This window comes from Asparagus officinalis, chromosome 8 (genome assembly GCF_001876935.1).
Source record: "Asparagus officinalis chromosome 8, Aspof.V1, whole genome shotgun sequence".
NCBI lineage: Eukaryota > Viridiplantae > Streptophyta > Magnoliopsida > Asparagales > Asparagaceae > Asparagus > Asparagus officinalis.
In genome coordinates, this window is record NC_033801.1 from 102,783,436 (window position 1) to 102,807,448 (window position 24,013).

General features: G+C 35.1%; 2 protein-coding genes across 2 annotated transcripts; one reads left to right on the forward strand and one right to left on the reverse strand.

The window, feature by feature from the left end:
* On the reverse strand, nt 976–12,698 carry LOC109819559 (histone-lysine N-methyltransferase ATXR2). Its single transcript, XM_020385315.1, has 15 exons — nt 12,549–12,698; nt 12,306–12,381; nt 11,322–11,407; nt 10,829–11,193; nt 9,756–9,868; nt 9,487–9,518; nt 8,383–8,531; nt 6,217–6,304; nt 4,868–4,916; nt 4,624–4,678; nt 4,461–4,530; nt 4,307–4,376; nt 3,366–3,442; nt 1,470–1,526; nt 976–1,325 (listed from the first exon to the last, which is right to left on the reverse strand). The coding sequence occupies exons 1-15, from the start codon at nt 12,639–12,641 to the stop codon at nt 1,215–1,217; spliced, it is 1,491 nt and encodes a 496-aa protein (XP_020240904.1). The 5' UTR covers nt 12,642–12,698; the 3' UTR covers nt 976–1,214.
* Nucleotides 13,465–23,637, forward strand: LOC109821623. Its single transcript, XM_020387799.1, is given in 6 exon segments — nt 13,465–13,473; nt 14,145–14,315; nt 14,317–14,530; nt 17,015–17,358; nt 22,399–22,938; nt 23,040–23,637. Coding segments are annotated over 6 exon segments (1,389 nt in total). The 3' UTR covers nt 23,151–23,637.

Sequence of the window (24,013 nt, forward strand, 5' to 3'; positions counted from 1 at the left end):
TAAGTGAAGAATTTTCATTTAGGTTTAATTGGAAGGACAAATTTTCAAAACCGACCCATTTGGGTTTTTAATTGCAAAAAACGACCGGTTTTGAAAATATTTACAAAAACCGACCTGTTTTCAGCTAGGGGCTGAAAACAGGTTGGTTTTTTTAAAATTTTTTGGGAAACTTCACGGGAGTTGAACTCCTGTGAAGTTTTTTCTCATAACAAAACTTCACGGGAGTTGAACTCCCGTGAAGTTTGGGAAAAAAAATAATTTAAAAACCGACCCAATTTTAACCAACTGGGTCGGTTTTTATAATTAAAATTAAAATGGATCGTTTTTTGCAATTAAAAACCCAAATGGGTCGGTTTTGAAAATTTGTCCTTAATTGGAATTTATCCTCTGTGAGATTACGTAGCAGGATTCTAGTTTTTCTCCCTTCTTTGTATCTCTTGAAAAATGTGATTTTCAACAATCCTCATTCGAATTATTTGAATTGGATTTTATTCTAAGTCATATTTTAGTTATTTGGATCAATACAATAAAATAGTAGCTTTGGAGGTACATTGTTTTTCTTTTTAGTGGTTAAAATTTATTATTCAACAGAAAGAAAGAGTGGACTTTAAAAGAATTGAGAGATGGTACGTTTATGTTGGAATTTCTAACCAAATCACCCAAACATAATCTAAAATCAGACTGGCAAAATTGTCAGGTAGACTGTTTTCATCGGTTCAAACGGATTAGTGCTCACCTTAATTGATAAATATATTTTTGAAACAAAGACGAGAACGAAATGCAAACAGATCCAATATATGGAATAATTATCAAGGCTATAATATTAGCGCCTTTTACCGAGTCAAGAGGCCTGAAAAAAGTGAAGGAAAAAGAGGGGGGAAAGCCCTTGCAGATTTCATGCAACGCCAATGAGCTGACATTTGAACTCATCCTGCTACAAATATACGTTCTTCTTGGAGACAATTTACACCAAGACGATGAAATACAAAAATATGTAAATGATAGCAAAAAACTGTTGAATTAATAAATATGTATCTAACTTAGGAGAGCATTACAACCAGCATCTCTACCTTTTTAACACATTTCACCAGGAAAGAAAGACATGGATGGAGATACCAATTCAACCCTTTTGCATATAGAAAAAAAAATATAAACTATATTTTAAAACTCAATTGGCATATGAAAAAAAAAAATATGAGACTGTTAAGGGCGCATTAAGGCTGCTCATCCAAGCACTTCTGACACTTGCATCTGAAGCCATAGTCTGCTAATAAAGCTTGTCTCTCCTCAAATGGAACATCTTCATCAATATAGGAAATGGTAATCTGCAGTCATGTTTCGAATTTTAAAAGTCTTTAATGGACTTGCAAGGGTAATTACAAGCGATTAAACTAAAATTGTAGGCAAGAAGGACATCGTAAATAAACAAAGACAATTTGATGAGATAAGAGTTAGAAAATGAATACTACCTCCTCTTCTAGAGAGATGGACCGGGTTGCAAGTATTACTGCTTGTCCGTCTTTATCCTGCATTTGGGAGGAAATTTAACACAGATAGGATAAAGCGGAAAGAAATTGACCATATAGTCTTCAAACAGAAAAATAAATAAATAGATAATAAGGAAAATATCGCAAGGGGAAACCAAAGCATAAACATTTTAAGTTGAAGTACTCGAAGGGCATAGGATCTTATAATTAAAGGGTTAGTTGCAGATACGCCTGCCGATATTTCAGCATGTTGCAGATAGACACCTATTCTCTTATAGCTGTTTAACACACAACTCTGGCAATCAAATAACTGAGAAATAACTCCATTTGAGCATCAGGCGTCTAAGGTTTAATAGAATAATTTTTGGGGTAATAATTTGGCTAATCCACTATAGCATAGAGGGCGCATCTGCAATTGACCTTTACAATTCCCAAAGACAAATATTACTTTGTGTTATGAGATCAAAGCAATGCCACACGACCCAGTGAAAAAATGAATAAAATTGATCACTTTCTTTTCGAAGAAAAAGGAAAGAAACAGAGCATCTAAATATAGCAGACACATCAACACATTGAGGTAACATCTATTAGTGCCCTGCTATTTGGTCCTTATGTCCGTACACTCTACGAAGGAACAAAAGATCACAGAGATGTGGCTGGAGCTTAGATGTTTAAGCAGTGGAGTAGAGAACATATGCTCACCTTAGTAAACAAAGAATTGTATTCAGAGGGAAAACATATATCATAACTGCAGCTACAATGTTTGGAGCAAGGCTCGCATAATGGTTACACTGGTATTAAGACTGCCCAATTTTAGTATTGTCTTCGAAAATTCTACATTTGGTAGATAGATCAAGATAAATCAACTTCTATGATTACGAATCTTTTTCATCCTTTTGCTCCCAGTGAATAAAAATAAAACATAGGCTCCACTTTTAAGGACAATCTGTTTCTTCTTGATTGCATAAGCTATATACTCAAAGTCTCTAGCATGGACGTGCACATCAAAGCAGTATGCATTATGAAAAATGTGATTTACATACCCAAAGTTGAAATTTTCTCAGAATTACAATTTAATCCTGTTTTGTGGTTCCAATATTTATCATGGGCAAAATATTTTAGGGAAATTTCATGCAGAAGATTTCAAGGTAAATGAAGCCAATGCAAATTCTTTCACAAGAACACGAATAACAGAAGTATCAAAATAAAATTCATAAATTTATGCACAGTAACATCCTATGTTACCTGAGTACTTCTATCTGAAGTTGTACCCATATCCGACATGTACACATACCTGTACCCGCACAGACACTTCGTTGGCACTTATTGAGTATGTGCTTATATCTATCCGGGCATGCACTCAATTATATTACATCTTTTAATTTAAAACAACTCATCATAAACTTCTCGGACGTATATCCTACACTTCTCATAACATGTTAATGGAAATACAATATTGATCTCATGTAAACTATTAATCTCAATAATATATTTACACATACACACATACATCTATGCATATATATAGCTGTGTCCCCATACCCATTTTACAAAATTACCTTGTCCTGTAGCCATACCAGTACCCATACCCGTACTCATTTCCATGCAACATAGGACATACTTAAAACATTCAGATTCTGTTTTAAAATATCATAGATGATTATTACTTAAGATTTTCTTAGGTGCTCCATGAGCACCACGTGGCGTACGCCACACTAATAGGAATAGGACTTGTACACAAGAAATATTATTTAATACCATCATTTCTCTTTTTCATGTGGTTTGTGCCACATGGGTTATTCCTATTAGTGTGGTGTATGCCACCTTCTTACTCATTGAGGACCTAAGAATTTTCAAGACAATAGCATGATAAGTTACCTCATCTCTTTTAAATGCTTGGGCATTTGGGCAGCATGAATGGTTCATACAACTTTGTAGAGGGTAGAATCCAGTGCCTGATATACAGGGAGTTCTATTCAGTCAAAAAAAATACATGCAACAAAAAGTATTTCGAAGAAGATGAAGAATAGTAAAGGAAATTAGCAATCATCAATGAAGAATGGTAAAATATGTGAAAGAAATACCAGTTGAGAAAGGAATTAACCAAGCGATTAAGAGTGAATTAATCATTGTTTTAGAACTCGGTTTCAGTCTCCTGCTTGCTTGATTTCTTTAACAACTTTCAGCATTCTGGTCATCTCACAGTTTTGGAATTAATTTCTAATTTCTATAGTTAACTGTAAACATGAAGTAGCAGAAAAAAATATTAAATAGAAAATTCTTTTTGTCCACGCTAGAATAAATTTTTGAGTCATAACAAAATGATAGACTAGCTTGTAACTAACTATAGTTTTACTCTAGTAAATTGATTAGCTAAGATTTGACTTTAAGGATATGCATGGAAAAAGGTAACATTTGTAAGCTTCACTTGTCAAGATAAGGTGAAATACTATTTTGATAAATTTAGCAGTGGCAAACTGGCAACAATTTACTTCATCAACGAATAAATTATGAAGAAAAGGTATACGTTCAGACCATCATAAGTTTAATCTATCAATAGAGAAAAACAAGGCATTGACATGTGTCAGAGATGGCAGCAATGATACATAGTTAATATTTCTGAAGCTTTCATGTGATTTAATAAATTATACAACTTTCACCAGCAACTTAGTGACAGACTCTTTCAAGTGACTTCTTGCTGTGCTTCTAAGGGATTTCATACCGCTGGTATTCAAGTTTAGTAATTCACACTCACTTTATTACAGTATAAAAGAGAATACGCAGACTCAGAGACAAAAACAAATAGGTTTCTTTCAAACCTTGGCAACAAACTGAGTATTCTTCACCTAGAGCATTGAGAAACCGCTTTGTTACTTTTTCAGCTTCTTCCTGGAGCAATTAAAAATTTCACCATAGAAAAGGTCTCAATTATTAAGCAAAAATGTAAAAAAAGAGTAAAATTACAATATTTACTTTTTCTGGAAATGGAAGATCATCAATATATATGAAATAATCTTCCACTGGTGATGCCACAACCAAATCCCTGCATATGTAAAATAGATAGCAAAGACGTTAAATCAAACAAAATGTTGATATAAAGCAGAAGCCATAACTGTTTCAATAGCATGTTACTTACAGATTGTTCAGCTCAAACATACCAATAATGGTCCCGTAGATTTCAAGTGAGAATACTTAAATAAAGTCAAGGAAATTAAAACTGAAAATGTCATATTTCCGAGCAGAGGTTGCAGCAGCCAGCAGGTCTTGATGGCCTTGCACAACCCAATCCCACATTTTATTACTGAGCTATGTCTCAGTGGCATATCAACACTGAGCCAAAGTATCTAATGAATAATAAAGACATTAACCACAAAGGATACAGGGTGCACATTCTTTATTGAAGATGGCATCCTTGAGCAGCTGCAATGACTGGAAATGTAACAGCACATTTCATTAGAACTTTAAAATGTTGTATAATACTTAGCAGTACCATGAGAATACGTAGACTTTTTATATATTTAGTAGTAATATGCAAATAGCTGTTGTAACATTGTGAAGAAATTAAATATTGCTTATTACTTTATACAATGATTCGTCATGAAATTTGGCCACCAAGTATAAACAAAGTAACTTTCCAAGAGTACTGCAAACACGCTTACGCTTCCTGTATCTGAAAAACAAGCTGCAAGTAGAAGCTGGTTGATATTGTTGGGTGTTTCTTCTTACTTACAAGTTACAATTGTGATATTGTTGGGTGTTTCTTCTTACTTACAAGTTTACAATTGTGATTCAACATCCGCATGTGTACATAACTAATTCCAGTATGATATCAAACAACAGATTAGCATATTTTGGATGCCATGCTTGGAAAGGGGAAAAAAGAAGAGAAAAGAAAAGAAAAAGCTCTTCAGATATCAGCTTGCAAAGTGGTAAGAGAAAAATGAGGGAAGAAATAGAAAAAGAAATGCCATTTTCATTTTCACTGTCAGTTCATTCCTTCAAGTGGAAGATTATTCAATACTAGGAAGATAATGATTGCTGCATTTGGAAGAATTGACTTGATTCCAGAACCCCCCACCCCCAAAAACCAAAAAACAAAAAAAAGGAAAAAAAAAGAAAAAACCCCAGCCTGACCCCTCCCTTCCTCCTCCGTAAACAGTAAACACTAGCCTGTCCTCATCAGTGGTAAACCCTCCATCCACGTCGCTGCCAAACCCCTCCAGCTCCCTCGCCTCTCTGTCCCTCTCTAAACATAATTGGAAGTTATTATTTAACTAACTCAATGAGGGTAGATTATTCTTATATTTAACATACTAACCATTATACCAGAATATGGAGGAATATGCCGGGTATGTTCCTTCACAGAAAATCTATACGGTATTTTAGCCCAATATCAGAGGAGGATGTGGGGGTAAATTAGCAAATAGTTCAGATTTTGGGGTTAAATTTGCACATAGGGTAGATTTGTGGGGTATATAGGTAAAAAAAGAAAAAGAAAAAAAGAAAGGAAAAAAAGATCAGTGAGCTCAAAGCTTTCTGTGAGATTGAAAAATTAAGCATGATGGCCAAATTTTATTAAAAAATGTATATGATACTCATACATTTTCTGCTAGATTCAAAACAGAGTATGTTAGCCAAATTTTATTCAAAAGAGCAAAATATAATACATTGCTCAATAGAACTTATTTAAGCATTATAATCGATACACGACCAGTCATTTGATGCTTACAGTAAAGGCTAGGTCCCTTATTTGCATTCTGAATGATGCTTCATTAGAAAATGAGACTTCATCTGGTAAAGATATACAATCCCACCACCTAGAACAAAATGATATATGAAAATCAATGGCACGAACAAGGGTTCGCATGTTAGAAGAAAACAAAAGCTAAATCCACACAAAATATTTTATAACGCTACAATATTATGCATTTAGAAATATACAAGGTTAATCTTTTTCGAACTAGCAGTATTGTTCCTTTTACATTTTTCTTAAATGAGCAACTTTCATATTAGCCTTTAAAATGCAAACCGTGTATTCACTATTCAGTATGCACTTAGGGGTTTAAATCTTGAATGTCATTTAGAAACTCTTAATTTTAGCTGTTTGTGCTTATGAAAAAGAAACGCTAAAACATCAAATGATCAAGCTATTTTTGCTCAAGACAACATCCTAACATATCAGTTATGTCCCAGCTAAACTAGACTGACATGGCTAATCTTGGATCCATTTTGATACTTAACAGCAAGATTCTGGAAGAAACCAGAAATAGCTTACATGTTCCACCTGAGGTAAGATGCTACAATTAAGACCGGAAAAATATACAGTCATGTTCCCGTGGAATAGGTTAAACAGATCATGTTAAGAATTCAACAAGGAAAAGCGCAACTTACTTCTTAAGCCAGTTAAAATGTGAGCTGAACAACCCTCCAGACATTTTCCCAAACATATATGAATGTATAAGAACTACAGGTGGGTGGGTGCAAAGAGAGAAATTTCTCCTATTGGTTCTAAAAATAAGGATCTATCTCCCTGTTGTTAAGGCATGAGTAACACCCTTAGAGATAATATCACGCCTAAAACATGTGATAATTTTTCTTAGGGAACCCTAAAGCGTGCATCAAATGGTTGCACTAAACAGCTTTTCACTAATGGAACAAATATGACCACTAAATTCAGAGGAACATATACTGAATGACTGAAATCATATAAAATTTTTCATATAAGTGTTTTCAGGTATGGAGATTAGGATAATGGGCAGATCCGACAAGGCAGACATGAAGAGGGACAGATCAACCAGTCCACACATGAAGATAAGAGTTGCATTGTAGCCAAAACGGTATTTCTGCTAGTGAACAATTAGTAGTCCATTTTTTTCATTTGTGCACATTGCACACATCTTACGCTCACATGTACATCTTTTTTCTGTCCATACTACACTTACCAACACAAGCTAACAAAGTATGAAACATGATGTGGACACATGATTACCCAATCTGGGGGGGGGGGGGGGGGGGGAGAAGACATGAATGTATTGCCACACTGCCTACACATAGTATACTCGCAAAATAGACATTTAAGGGTGTGTTTGGCAGCACTCCAAAAGTGGGCCAGGACGAAATCGGGTTCAGTTTTTGGTGCTTTTCTGTTTGGCAAAAAATGGGCCAATGTTGGCCCAGTTTTTGCAAGTCAAAAAAAGGCCACCAAACTGGTTTTAGTTTGGACTAGCCCTCCCCCGGTCCAAACTAAAACCAGTTTAGAAAGAAACTGGGCTAGGACTAATCCTGACCCAGCTTTTGTCATTTTGCCAAACACGTGTAATATTAAAACTACTATAAGTTAGCGAAGCTAATTATATGTTTCGAAAACGATGCAAGAGTAAGTATTCTAAAGAAAGGATTGCAATGTGCTAGTCAAAAAATATATAAAAATTATTCATGTAATTTTTATTTAATAATTAAATAAACCTCAATATTATTCTCACTTCATGTTCTTCATTTAATAATGAAATTGTTAACATTTCTATATTTCAAATCAATATGAGTGACTTTATAATAACTTTCTTAAACATAAGTAGTTCATAAAAAACTCTATAACTCTTCATTTTAGATATATTTCAGTTCTCGGAAATTAAAACTAATGAAATGAATTTTATAGCTAATCAAGTAATTATAAAAAAAATGGAAAAGTGTCCTAATGTAAAAACATAGTGCCCTAGAATAGTGGCAGCACCTAGCACATTTTCAGAACATATTTTGATTATGGTGCATACATATCTTAATTTATGTACATAAAAAGCAGATCGATGTCATGATAAAATTCTTTCACTATGTCAGGTATTCTGCAGTTAAGTAATTCTCAGATGAAATTTCCAGAATTAAAGATTGTATGGCCCACCTTCCTTTGAATCCCATTGAAATGGACTTCCAGGCATCAAAAAGCAACGGAAAACAGGAACCATCTGTAACTTCCTGGTATACTTTATCCTTGCTATTTTCAATATGTTGTTTCAGCTTCCTGTACTTTAGAATGACAAAGGAGATCGCCTAAATAATGAAAAAGATGTTAAAGTTAGTTAGAGCCTCCCTTACATATTCCTTCTGTTCAAGGAACAAAAGGTTCCTCATTCCTGAACAGCAATGTCACCAGTAAAACCCAAGTGAACTGGTCCATTTGGTGCATGCATCCCTTACATTTTCATGGATGTACTACTCTGAGATTTGTTCTAGCACTCAATAAAATTTAATTCTGTGCATGTTATGAAATTTATGAATCATTTCTCAGATATTTCTTCCTATCTTTCCTATTTGATAATCAAATTTCAGATCACTAAATTTTGTAAGTTTAAAAAGATGAGGAATTGCAAATTATTTTGAAAGAATGCAGTTTGGTTCACCTAAGAGCAAGTCCTTTGCTAAGCAACTGCACTTTCCAAAACAATGGCAACAACATAGCCTCTTGGTAGAATATAGAAGATTCTGTGAATGTCATGCAAACATCACTATACAGTTGGACCTCTTTAAACATGCAATTTATGAAGAAAAAGAGGCATGCTTTGGTATTACCACCAAAAGAAAATATCTATTTTACCATGTATGGTTACTAGAAATATGAATTGTAGATAAAATGTCTTGTAAATTTCTTTTAAAATGCAGCAGCTGTTCTCTGAGTAAGATATAAACTCCATTTGCAGGACAAATTTCAATTTACAATATAAACTTAGCATTTAATAACTTGCATTGAGAAAATAAAGATATTAGGCTATTAGCTCCATTTGCAGAATTGTGGGTAACTACTGTTGTCGATATGCTTTCTCAATATGCAATCAAGTATAAATTAAAGCTATTGAAACACTACAGATCATTTTTTAATATCTGTTAATCTAAGCGTGAAGAGTTCTATCAGCAACATCCCAAGAATTTCCAATAAAAATCATGTAATATAGACATATATATTTATTGCGGACATGATGAAAATAAAGGCTCTACATTACTGCCATACCTTAGCAGCAAGGATGAAGATATCATTAGTCCCTAAAGAGAAATGTAAATAAATTAAAAGATGATAATATAGATGAAATCATGAAAATACAGAATTTATCTGTGAAACCATCAAAGCACTTAGTTTAGAAAAAGTTCCACTAGACTGTCAACATCAATCTAAAATTCAATTTGTTTGTTTAACCAGTTCCGTTGTGTCAGAGTGTAAAATTGGGCAATGCAAAGATGGAGATATTAATATACGACAAATAAGTGGGAATAATAACTTACTGTTAGCATGATCTATGAACCTAAGGAGTGCATCCCTTTGTGTGGATTCCACACCATTCCCATTACAGAGTAAAGAATGAAACAACCCCCAGTCAGAGTCTGCACATTGTTGACTACAAAAGATGGAGGGAAAATCAATTAAATCACATCGAGACAATGAAACCTACATGTACAAGTAGAGGATTGCAGAGGTCCATATATGTTTATGCATTTAAATATCACCTAGGAAAATCAATTAAATCACATCGAGATGATGAAACCTACATGCACAAGTAGAGTATTGCAGAGGTCCATATATGTTTATGCATTTAAATATCACCTAGCACACTTTTAATGAAGTCCAGAAAATATGCATAAAGATGATAATTGGTTTACTATGAAAATCTTCACCTACCTGATACTCAGGTTTCAAAAGAAAATATGAATACGTTTCTGGGAAGAGCATATTGGGGATGATGATCCCCTCAATCTTATTAAACTGTAGGATAAAAATGTTCAAAGTTCAAACACATATCACCAGCACATAACCAAGAAGGAAAGCACCTAATCACAAGTGTCAACGTCAACCAATATCAACCGGTCCACAGTGCACCAACATGAGAAATAAAACATGAGGATATGTTACAAGGATTAATGAGAGAATTGACCATCTTTCTAATCCTTCCGTCCCCCTTCACCATACTCTTCTCGCATTCATACCATGAGAAAAAAACCGCTTCTTGTATAAGAGAACAATATGGTGCTAGATAATAAATCCCATTACTACCCATAAATCATCTACTGAATACATAGTTACAGTAAAAATGTCCCAAACCGAAAAAGGTGCCGCATTGTCCATCCAAATGTGACCATGGACAAAACCAACTAGCACACAGCCAAACAGATGCTAAACAAGATGCGGGATAGTCAATTCCAGTGTAGGGAAGGAACACCAACAACAATAACAATCACAATCACCATGCTAGTTACCGATTGTTCAGGGATGTGTATATCAAGGTCTTCTCATTCAACTAATAGAGGTGTTGTAATAGACATGTTGGATTAGTCTTTGTGAATTAAGGATGACATATTACCTGCAATAGTGTTCTTCTTCACAACCACCTGGACACGCAACAACTGGAGGCAATAAAAAGTTCTTTGAGTGTGGTAATGATAAATCACCATTCATCAGTGATTCCAGAATCTCTTCAGAAAGAGAATTCTCCTTCAATTTCTGGGAAGTACTTGACCCAACACCATTACTATGGTCTGTAATAAAACCTTCGCCTTCATCAAGTAACTCAGTAGGGAAATCTTCTTCTGAAGTAGAAGATATGGTGTCATGATCACAATCCTGTTTTCTAGACAATCCTGTATTTTGAAAATAGAGTTTTCTCCCTATCTGAAGTTCTACTGAACCAATAAAACAAAAACAACGACTACACACAAGACAATCAACCTGAAATGTGAAAAGAGAAGTATCAGCTCATGAAAAGGGAACAAGTTCTACTATTCACATTCATCTCAGTAAACATGGACAAAGGTGATGATAGATTATATTAACTAGAAAAGAAAAATGAAGGACACCTTGTTTGAACTGTGTTGAGCAGCAAAAAGAATTTGGTCCTTCAAAATAAGTTCCCCTTCTTTGAATTCCTTGTTTGCAAAGACTCCTGCAATTCGATAACAGAAGTAACACAAGCTCAGGCTCAAAATCAACACTTGATGAACTTCACATGTTAAGAAGTAATACAAGCTCAAGGACAAAATTAACATTTGGTGAAATTCACAAGACAGTGAATTACAGCCTATGAAATTCCAGGGAGAAAACTTCAGCTCAAGCTCTGGTACCACCCTCCAACAAATTCGAGGGGGTAATAATAATACTGAAAAATGCTCAGGCAAAGAAACCTGAATCAGGAGTTTAGTAGACCCCTAGACTGAAGATCAGAGCCCAGAAACCACTTATACAGTGAACCAGACAAACATTTCTGCATAGCTTCATAAAGCACTATTTCGAAGTGCTACCATTAGAGGGTACGAGATAAATCTATATTTAAGATCCTTTAAATATTCCATTTATTCCTTTTACAAATAAGGTACAACAACAACAACAAAAATCCTTCGTCCAAATTTATGGTGTCAGCTACATTAGTCATATTCTTCTATACAGTTCTAGTATGAGTCATCTTCTCCATTAAGTTCACTATTATGATATCCTTATTAATTGCTTCCGGGCAAGGCCTTTCAATTTTATCTCGAGTCCTCTCAGTTAACTGGTGCATTTAGTGCCATGCCATTGTAAATAACCAACCAATTCCCACAATTCTCTCTGATTTATCCTCAATAAGAGCAACATCATACCTCTGACAAATGTACTCATTTCTTATCTACCTCGAGTCATATCCACAAATCCACAAGACCATCATAAAATTTAGTTCAGGTATTCTAATTTGATGTTTTTGCTTGGGCATTCACTGGAAAACCGATTTCTAAATGCTCTAAGACAGGACTCAATCAAATTAAACATGCAAAAAAAATTCGAAGATCTTCAGATTTATATTAAAATACCTTTTCCGATCTTTTTGGTGCGCTTAACTCTTATACCATCGCATTTTGTTTTTTCTATCAGCTCATCATAGTACTCCTGCGAAGAAAATAAATAAGTGACATAATTTACTTGATAAAGTTCTCAATTTTTATGTAAAATACAGTTCAAAGTTCAATTCAAGCTTAAAATTCAGACTAAAATCGAAGATTATAGAGAAGAGTTGGAACGAAATTAAAAGGGGAAAATGAAATTGAAGAGATTGCCTGCTCAGATTGAGGAGATGGGGGAGCGAGAAGAGCAGCGATCTGATCTGAGAACTCGGCGTCCAAAGGGCAAGGGCTGCTGCTGCTACTCATTCTCTAGAGAGAGAGAGAGAGAGAGAGAGAGGAGAGATTGTCGGGTTTTGATAGGGTTTTAGCGATCAGTAGGGTTCGTAGCGTTAATTGACAGGGAATATAATTAGTGGACTAGATCTCATTCGACCATAATCCGACCTCAGTGACGTCACGTATTCAGACGGAAAAGTAAAAGGGTAAAAACTTTAGACCATCTCCAGCAGGAGGTGAAATTTCACCTCCTTCTCTCCTGCCACATCACTTTATTTAATTCAATAATCTTCATTTCCCTATCAACTCTACAGCAGGAGATTTTTCAGAAAGTTTTTTACTTTATTTGGGACCCACCATAAACCACATCACTTCCATTAGGATAGTTTAACACACCCAAATTATTGAAAACACACCCAAATTGTAGAAAGAAGAAGAATAGGGTGTAGAAACTCAGAGTTTTTTCTGTGTCCAAATGACACAAAGTTAGTCTCTATTTATAGAGTTTGAAAAATGAAAATTAATGGTATAAAAATTATAAATTAATTCATTATATTTATCTCAAAAAATATCAAATAAAAATAAGGAGGAAAAAAAAAGCTCGCCCAATCATTGTTCGCCATGTGTCCGCTGGAATCAAAGCGCGCGCGTGGGCTTGTCAGAAAAGTCGGGGGTGAATTTTTCACCCTTTGGCCGCTCTCATTTTTTTCACCCCCTTAAAAAACCCCACCTGCCTTCAAATATCCCACAAATAAACCCCTGCTGCATATGGTCTTACAAGCCCCTTGAACTTAGGGGGTGCTTTGTGCAAGATCTTCTTAAACATTTGAAAAATTAAAGAAAATCTCCCAATATGGAAAGGGTAGTTTTTAGGTAAATTCGGTTTTATAGTTAGTCAAGGAAAAAATGTTTAAAAAGAACTAAAAAGAAGAAAAAATATTTTAGGAGAACTTTTGTTGGTGGAGGTGATTCGACTTTTAAAAAGAGTATTTTATCGTGTTCATAGTATTTTGCGAAAGCTCGCTAAAGTTTTGATTTTTCTCTCTAATTTATAAAGTTTGGAAATATTTTGTGAAAAACACAAAAAAGTTCAGAGAATTTTTGTGAATTTCACGGAAAATTCCGCTTTGGTGACGTTGAGGTTGTATGAGGAGGCAAAAGTCCCCGTTGAATTATTTTACTTTTCATTACTAATTCTCGGTAGAAATAAAATTTTGCAACAAGCTCGTTAACAACTCAGCATGTCAATTCGCGAGTCCCCTAAACGAGTACGTAGTTAGGTCCCCCTAGCGGCATTCGTTTGTTAATGCTCTCAAATTCTTTTCTTTGTCAAATTTAATCGCCGACCACTCCCTCGATAAAAAAGACGTGCTGTTCTCAGAGGAGAATCTTTTTGCTCGTTAAATACGCTTCTCTCCCCACCTTCCATTACCCGCGCCATGAATTTTCTCCGCCGCCGGCCAAAACCTCGCCCAAATTTACAAAGAATGCCACTCAGCACCCTAACCCCTCTCCTCAAAACCCTAGCCCTAGTCTCAGCCGCTTCCCTCATCCTCTACCTCCTCCTCTTCCCCAATCCCTTCGTCTCTCCCGCCGCCACCGCCGCCGCCTCCGCCGCGCCATCCGTCGCGGAGTCGCGGAGTCGGTGGCGCCACAGAGCTCCGCCATGTCGTCTTCGGCATTGCCTCCTCTTCTTTAAGCTTCGATCGCGCGGAAAGAGTACATTCGGCTTTGGTGGCGGCCGGGGTGCTTCGTCTTTCTCGAGAAGAGCTTGAATTCTTCAGGCGGTGATGAGAATCTTCCGACTGTTGTTGTTTCTGATGCTTCGTCTCGGTTTCCGTTTACTTTCAAGTATGGATTGAGATCGGCGGTTCGAGTGGCTCGGATTGTGAAGGAAGTCGTCGAAACCCTAGGTCGAGGTGGTTTCCTTGAACTTCCTCCTTCTTTGAGTTATAATTTCGTTTTGTAACTAAGACAACATATGAAAACTCAGTTATTTAGTACCTGGAATGTGTAATTTGAATTTCTTAAAAAAAAAGTTTAATTTTAACATTTAACTCTAGATTTTATTGTTCCGTAAACTCTAGTTTAGAAAGGTTTACATTTAAGATGGTTGGATAGAGATTGTTGTTGGTTGTTGTATATATTTGGAACCATTGCACAATGTTTAGTGGTAGGTTTTCCATAGCTATAATTACCTTTCAGACTTCAGGAATTTTAGTAATTACTCATTTGTCAATTGCTAGTTCATCACTTCTGCTTGATTTTAAGTTGGAACTCCTCAACTCACGTACAAAATTTGCTGGATTTGGACCAAAACCATGAATTGCGCATTTTTCCTAACTAAACAGGCCTCAAAATGAAGGGATGCATGCAAGAATTTTATTAGCAAATCACACATGCCAACATCTGAAAATTACCATCTTTAGATGTCATTAGGAAATTGGCTGCTTAATTAAGTAGTTTATGGAATAATAATGATGTCTATAAATTTTTGATTGCAGGCCATGATGTGTACGGAACACATGCATGAAGTTTGTTTTATTTTATATGATAGATTCTTGAATTCTGTTTGTTGATCTAAAGAATTAGCACTTTAGTAATCAGTAAATTATGAGCTAATATTGTAAAGAAACCATAAATTTTTTGTGATATGCTTTTCATGAATATATCAACATATTTTTGGAAATATAATACTGAAAAATTTTAGCTGCTAGAAAATTCTCTAATTGATATTTTTTTCAATGGGAATTGACTTCAAGCTCATAAAAAAATTTGTTATGACTTTTGAGGATCCTTATATTTATATATTTCATATTTTACGCATATGATAATAGTAAGTTATTGATGAAATTCAATATGGTGTTTAAGATATTGGAACCCCAAGTCTTATTAATATTAAATAATCCCCACAATATTTGATATTATAAAAAAAGTCTCCCGAACTCATTGATTACCTCTAGTCCATTTGATTTATGAGCAATGCTTCAGTGCTCCGAAAATAAAAATTTTAACAATTTATAATCTGTAGAAAATAGGAAATAAGCTAAAAATTAGGAAGGATAATATTGTCTTCCTATAAATACATTTGTTTTTATCTTCTATTCTGTTTTGCCAATCCGTTACTTTCCTTCCTTTTTTCATGCTTCGAAACCCCTCATCCTGCCTTCCTATTTTCTTGCTTCGACTCCTCCATCACACCATGAAGGCTGGGAGCATATATGATATTGAAACAATATTTTTATCATGGACTGATTATAAAAAAGGGAATGATGTATGAGGGTACTCCATTGTTTTTCTCAGAACACTGAGTGAAGATAATATAAATAAAATTTAGAATTTTTTAATGATTTTGACTATTTGGAATTTACAAGAAAACAACTTGAAATTTATCTCCAATTATCTAAAATAGGCTACAAATATTTATATCAAATTTATTAAAGTGATTATCATCTATTATTTATCTGAGAATTTTTTTTCAATTTTGGTTCAAACCATGTTTATATTTCACCCTAGAAAACAAGATAAGTATGGTTTGGAATTTTTTTTATCTGCATTAAATCCTTAAAAGGAAAGGAGAAAAGTACCTACCCAAATTTATGTGCGATATTTTTCAGAGAAAAGTAAAAACAAAATCCACAGAATATTATCGTACGGAAGTTAAAGGAAAGAAAAATAAAAATTAGGGGGATCTATAGATTTATAACCGATCTTAAAATTTGTCTATATTCTTATATTTAATTCCTAATGTACCCTTATTCCTATCTTAGAAGTTGTAGTTATTTACCAAAATAGGTGTGAAAGAAGTACTAGCTATAACATAGGAATGCGATGGAGAAAAACCCGGGTTAAAATTACAGAGGATACCATCGGTACTCCAAAGGAGAACCGAAGCTGTTGGCTTAATTTATATCTGTTAGTTTAACAGCCAAACAAAATAATTATTTTACTTATTCTGTTGTCCTGTTATACGCTTGTCTTCAAGCTCCACTTCTAACCGTTATGAACGCAACAACTCCGTATAAACTCATCAAATTCGCACCTAAGAGCATATAAAATCGGCTGCTTTGATGGATTTAAAATGAGTTGTTGTCTTCATAAATGGTAGAATTTGGGGGTTGAATACATGAGTATAATGGGAAAACACAAAAACTAGCTCTCGTCACTTCTCTCATGGTTAAGCTTACAGACGTAAACTAAAGTGACTTGTTTGGGATAACCTATAAGTTTTAAGGTCCGTATTTTGTAATGTCAAGTTTCTGGGACTTACTTCAAAGTTGATGATATTTGGGTGGACCATATCTCAAAATTGATATTGTCGTTGTGCCACAAGATTCACAAAGAAGTGCATAGATTTGTTTGTAACTGGTATTACAACTTGCAAATGTTGGGCTTATATGTAGGTAAAGGCTTGCGCCATGGTGATGTCAAGTGGATTGTGTTGTGTGATGATGACACACTGTTCTTTACAGAGAATCTCATCAAAACCTTAGGAAAGTATGATTGGGAGCAGTGGTATTACATTGGAGGGTTATCAGAGAGTGTGGAACAGAATTCTAAGAACTCATTTGGGATGGCCTTTGGAGGTGCGGGGTTTGCTATCAGTTACCCATTGGCTAGAGTTTTGTCCAAGGTTCTGGATTCATGCCTCATGAGGTATGGTCATTTGTATGGAAGTGATGCTAGGGTCTTCGCATGCTTGGCAGAGCTAGGCGTTGGGTTGACTCATGAGCCAGGGTTCCATCAGGTAAGATCATTGTCGACCAAAATTTCCTACTTTCTCTACTCTGGTTATTTGTTCGTAAAAGTACTCTGAAAACTCCACACCAGCAAGGGGGTGGATTCAAAAATTCAACTTTGGATCGTTCAGAGGCGACGACCAGTCGTCCTGTGCATGTTAACAAAGTTCAAAGGCAAAAGATAAGTTGCTCAATCACAATAATGATGAGCTGTATTATCAGAAAGATAACTCAAGAAAGAGGGTTGTCAGAGAAAACGAGTCTCATTGCGCTTGCGAGAGACTCATTAAAGCAGTGTTGACAGAATGCGGATGCTCTAAGAATAATTCAACAAGAGTCTCCGTATTTCAAAGATTGTCCAATGAAGCGTCAAGACCCAGAACAAGACGTTTCAACAAGAAGAAATCTGTAATCCGACAGGATGAGTTCCCTGAAGTCACTATCAACATGACCAACAAGGGAAAGCAAAAGTCAGTTAACCACGACCCTGATTTTTCTCCGGGAGGGAGAGTTGAGCGGGGTCTTTCTCAAAGGATGGCGCGGTTACAAAGAAGAGCCAACTTACGTCGAGATTACAGGAGAATGCACGAGGGTTTATCTTCAGATGAAGAATTGTCGGACACTTGTTCCGCTATTGCATCGGACGATACTGCGTCCAGTGTTGGACGAGTCAGGGAATCATTCGCAATCACACCGGATCAACTGGCTCACATGCTGCAGGAAGCGTTGGCTAAACAACGCGAAGAAATTAGAGCTGAGTTCAAAACCGAAATGGAGTTGACTATGCAGCAGATGCGAGACTTGCAGGTGCAACAACACCAACCGGAGTCGAGCCAGAAGGCGGAATCCAGCCGGCGTAATGAAGAGGACGAAACTATCTTTGACGATCCTCCTCCAGATAAAGACAACTCCGAAAGCGGTCCGACTAGGTCATCCACTCAACCTCCACAGATCTACTTGAAGAAAAGTGAGGAAGAGGATAAGAAGATGCATGATCAACTATTGATTTGTTTAGTGGACAATTGTGATTATTTCCGTATCCAACACTCATCATCCGCCCATGAATTTTACTATTTTCTTAATTTGCACTCAAAGGCAAATCACAACCACTTATTAAACATATCAACGGTTGTGATATTGCAATGGTTTCTCCACTACTCTTTTTGTAGTGGAGAGGATCCAAATCCTGATTTTGGGGATGATCTATGTGTAATATATTGGATATCTGAAAGTTATTTGTATATGTGAATTGTTTATATTTAAGAGTATGCTTTATGATAAACTGAGTATGATTCTTGGTTCATACATATTTTTCCTATATGGTAATAATGGTTTTGGAGTTTGAACTCCTATCATTGAGCATCTATGTAGCCTTGGACATAAATCATGTGTTGCTCAAAAGAATTTCTTGCTTAACTAGACTTGTATGGACATAGTGTCGTTTGGATACTAGATTTAGAAACATTGCATGAGAACCCTACACATATTGATCTAAGTTCAGACTTACTCAGCATTATGTGCCAGAACTGGATCCTGCATGCGAAATAAAAATTCTTGATTTAGAGAACTGGGACCTGTTTTAGCCTCAGGACGTTTAGGGAATCCATAAATCCACTCTCTTATTTGCTAGATAAAGTCCTTTTATTATCATGTGCTGTCTAGTAATGTTGTAGAAATGCCTGATTAATCAGCGTACTTGATGTGCAAGGGATGCTCTGAGATTCCTTCCATATAAAATTGGTGAATAATTTCTATGTTATCTTAAAATGAAAAATAATGCTAGGGATTTTGAAAATAGAATCTTCTGTATGATAGTATGTATGTCCCCTGTATTAGTACCTTCACCCAAGGAAGGTCCCTCTCATCTCAGCTCTAAATATTCCTCCTTTCTCCATTACAATGTAGGAAATTTAAAACATCCTCATACTTGTTACCTAAAAAATAAATCTAATGTATTATTGTACAGGTAATTGTATCCATGTCAGCTATATATTGGTACAATTTTCACAGACAAGTCTCTTTCTTAGTTGCAAATGAAAGGGTAGAATGCTAATTTTACACTAATTTAAATAGTTGAAGTGAGAGGAGGGAGAAGTGAAGTTTTTCCTTTTCTATTTTATTATTTTATTATCTTCCCTCCATTTCATCTGCTGATCTACATTCTCTTTTTGTCATTTCTTCTCACATTTAATCTCACAATATTTCCTTTAAAAACACCTACTTCAATTATGAGTCTATAACACATTTAAGCAAAGAAATCCTTAAAACATTTATTAGGAGCATTTATAAATTTAATTACTAAAATATATTAACAAGTAGATATTCTACATAAAAAACTTTTAATATAAAATCATCTAAGCTGTATTTAAATTGTCTACATATCTATTCTACTAACACAATAAAATCCATCATTTCTTTTTAGGGCCTGTTCGTTTGCCTAAAAAAAGAGGGAAATCAAAGAAATGGAAAACTATTAAAATGAAGAATTGTTTTTGGAGTGTTTGGTTGGCTAAAAAAAGAAGGAAATCAAAGAAATGAAATTGAAATGATGTTAGTTGTCACCTTATTATTGGATGATGTTTGTGATTTTTTAAAAAAACTAGTTTTGGAGTGTTCGGTTGGCGAAAAAAAATAAGGAAATGAATTATAAGAAACCTATTTCCTGTAGTTTCTTGTTTTCTTTTGTTCGGTTCATTCTTAAAAATAAGAAATGAAATGAGATGAGATGAGTTGTCAGTGTATTATTGGTGATGTGAAGAAAGATTAAGAAAAGTGTTTTCATAACTTTTTGGGATGAAAATGAAGAAATAAAATGTTAATGAGATGAGGTGAATTGTTATAATATTTTATTGGATGATGTGAGTGATTTGAAATGATGAGAAGAGATGAGTTGAGTGATGTTTGGATGAAAATAATATTTTATTAGATGTGATGGATGAGTTGTTAGATGAAAATAATATTTTATTAGATGTGATGGATGAGTGGTTAGATGAAAATCATATTTTATTAGATGATGTGGATGAGTTGTTGGATGGAAATAATATTTTATTGGATGTTGTGGGTGAGTTTTAGGGATGGAAATGGAGGAAATGGTGAGTTTTGAGATTTTCACCATTTCCATTTCCATTTCTTGGTTTTTAGAAAACAAACGAACAGACCCTTAGAGTCGCAACTTGAAAAAGAAATGAGACAAATATAGGATGAAAAGATTGCTATTGTTTGGCTTTTACCATCTACTGCATAATGCATTTAGTAGTACATCTTTTGGTGTGTAGACTTCATGAAAAATAATATATATAAAAAAAAATTCAATTAGGTTTTGTGTGTGTTGAAATATCAATAGAGAAATCAATGTTTCTTGCACGCACAAAATATCCAAAGATGCTATTCCATATAATGCTCTTTTTTGAGACTTTGTATATTTACATAATCAACCCAGGCCGTGCAACTTGGTATCATTCTTATTTCCAGGCCTGGGTAAACAATTAATTATGATGTTAGACGATAATAGAAGATGATGGCTTTATGTTGTTTAATGGTTTTAAGCGTCAAGTTACAATTTTAGTTTGTGTCCTTAAGCGACTTTCCTTTTTGGTTCTGAAATCACATACCTCTGATTTGAACTTAACCAAATACCTGTTGCTGACTAATGTTTTTGTTTTGGATAGTGTGTGCACTCTTTTTCTTTTCTTTTTCTTTTTTTGGGTGGGTTTGGGGTGGGGGTCCAACTCAGAAGTCAAATTTTCTTGTGGATACTTGCATACCAGCTTAGGAACCTGTTTTCATGCTTCTGATGGGCAGAGTACGTTTCAGGTAGAGGTGTAAATCAATATCTAAATTATCCGAATGTGTTGTTCTGCATTTAGACCCATTAGGATGTGGGTTTCAGATCTTCAGTACATATATTGTGGGTATAGCCCAGATCTAAAGTGCTGTCTGTTTGTCAACAGAACAGGTCAGGGTAACAGAGTAATCATAATCCTAGCTATTAAGAAAACCAACATAGTTCCTTTACTGAAATATCTATGCTTAGCAGATGGTGGATTCACAAATATCCAGAGAAATATTTAGCCTACTTAACACCTAGACGTTCAGAGCAGGATAATATTCAAATTTGAGCACCGTGAATCGAAGTTTGAAATGTCCACTAGGATATGCGGTTGAACAGTTAGTTTCAGATAGGGATATCACTGTTTCCTCTAGATTGAAATGTCAATTAAGATATCTGTCTGAATAATTAGTTTCAGACACGGATATCACTGTATCCTCTCTGTTTAAACCCTTAAAGGTCGCACGATCAACAGTTAAATTCACCTTGAAATTTCATTATTTCTGTTGCTCAACATTTAAAATTTCTGGTGGACTTTATTATTACCTTTCTATCCTGACTTCATGTTACAGTACAGTCTGTTCTCTCATATGAGAGGGAGGTCCTCAGGAATTCATCAATTAATTGAAATCCAGGGGCCTTGAGCGGAATTGAATCAGTTTAACCTGATGCACGGAGAATGCTCATTTTACAGTTGACATCGTCAGAGAGTCTGATGGTAGTGGATATGCCATCTTCTAGACTGGTGATTGAGTGGCAACATGAGCGAGTGGTGACAATAATTTTACCTATTCCTAAAATAGGAACAAATCATGACAGATATTTGAGTTAGATTTGAATTGAGATTTGAACATAGCTTTTCAATATTCAACAGGATTTGCGTCTTCTTTTTTTAATCTTTTTTCCCTTAAAATCGAGACACATGTTTTTATCTAGCGAATAAGATTATCCAATCATGATGAGTTTGTTTTTTAGTTCTATAGAGTTATAACCTTATAGCCTGTGTTGGCGTTTCTTGGAAGTTCAACTTTGACCTTTTTTTCAGGTTGCCTGAGAAAATCAATTTAATTTAAACTTAAATAAATAATTCACCAAACTTTATACACATGAATGTGTTTTGCATATTAAATTACATGCTATATTGATATACAATTCTATATGGAAGTTAAGATTTCATTTGTACGCTTCTGAAGTGAGGCCTTTACTTTTCATTTATCAGGTTGACCTTCGCGGGGATCTGTTTGGAATGTTAAATGCACATCCATTAGCACCTCCAGTTTCACTTCATCATTTAGATACCGTGGATCCATTATACCCTGGAAAGAACCGCTTGGAAGGTTTAAAGCATCTATTTGAAGCTATAGATGCAGATCCAGGAAGGGTTTTTCAACAAATTATTTGTTATGATAACTCAAACTTGCTTACAGTTTCAGTTTCCTGGGGATATGCGGTTCAGGTATATGAAGGCAATTTACTTCTTCCGGACCTCTTGTCTTTGCAAAGGACATTCACCCCATGGAGGAGAAGACATTATTCTACTTCTGATATATTATATATGTTTAATACAAGGGAATTTCCCCGGGATCCATGTAAAAGACCGGCTGTTTTCTTTCTTGATAAGGTGCTTTGTTCCAATGATAGGGTTGAGAGTAGTTATAAGAGAAATATCTCTGGAAATTGTCAGCAAACTGAGGGTCCATCAAAGTATTTACAGAAGATTAGTGTCTCCTCAGAAAAACTTGATGTTCAGATTAGACAGGTACTGTGTCAGGCAGTTTGTAATTATTTTCTTTTGCCTGTTCTAAGTTATCAAATCATAATATGGATGATGTGTTCTCATTTAATCCCTTCGTTCTGTAGTTGCTGGCTCCTAGACGGCATTGCTGCGATGTTTTAGCTTCTTCAGAAAAGATGATGGAGATAAATATTCGACAATGTAAAGATGATGAGTTGATTGCTATGAAGCCATAGTAATTGCTAGGTGAATTTGGTCCCAGATAGAGCTGAGATTACCATCTGCCCAAAGGTAATCCTACTGCTTGCATGCTTGTATTTACATTTCAAGCTAAAAATACTAAAAGGGTTGCATTTTATCTAAAGATGTTGTGGCCTTAACAGAAGGTAACACCATGATGACATAGCATTGGCATCTGCAATGTAAGCAGATCTAAAGAACTTACAGAGATCTAAAGAGGCTGACGGTTTCATATACTATGTAAAGGAAGGTAACCATGCAAGTTCAGACTTGTTGGTAAAATATGATGTGTGTGACTACTGCATGCCTATGGTCAATGTGACTTGCTGGTGTCTTCACAATTTTTATTTTTATTTTTTTGGTTTCTTTAATGAAAATTTTGCACTGTAGAGTAGACAAATCTGCCTCCTATTTTATCACCTAGGAAAGGCATGTATGACGATGGTTTTTCTCTAATCTAATAATTGGTTCTATGCTTGCTTATGTGTGAGCATACACGTGTCTGCTTTGGTTATTTAACTAATAGGATTTTCTAGAAAATCATATAAGCAGAAAGGAGAATGTACGGCATGTATCCTGTGACATATTATAAAGTTGGTGATTATAATTCTAAATGCTTTGGCACAGAGTTTGGATTGTTCTAGTTCTGATACAAATTTGTGATAGGATGGATCTAAAAGTGGTAGAACATGTGTTATATTCTCCTGCACCCCCTATATGAATTTCAATACAGGACACTAGGATTTTCTTTTTCATTTCAGACTTGGTATAAACGGTTATGTTGCACTAGCAAATGTTCAGCTTATCTACTATCTTAATGAATGAGTGCAAGCTTTCAGATCTTGGGCATCAAGAAGCT

Bases quoted from the DNA above. Each gene is read 5' to 3' on its own strand.
- LOC109819559 (XM_020385315.1), bottom strand. From the start codon at position 12,641: ATGAGTAGCAGCAGCAGCCCTTGCCCTTTGGACGCCGAGTTCTCAGAT. The intron at 6,305-8,382 runs GTGGGCCATACA...ATTTTGTTCTAG, and splicing joins TCAATGGGATTCAAAGGAAG to GTGGTGGGATTGTATATCTT. The intron at 4,531-4,623 runs GTAAGTAACATG...TTACATATGCAG, and splicing joins ATGTTTGAGCTGAACAATCT to GGATTTGGTTGTGGCATCAC.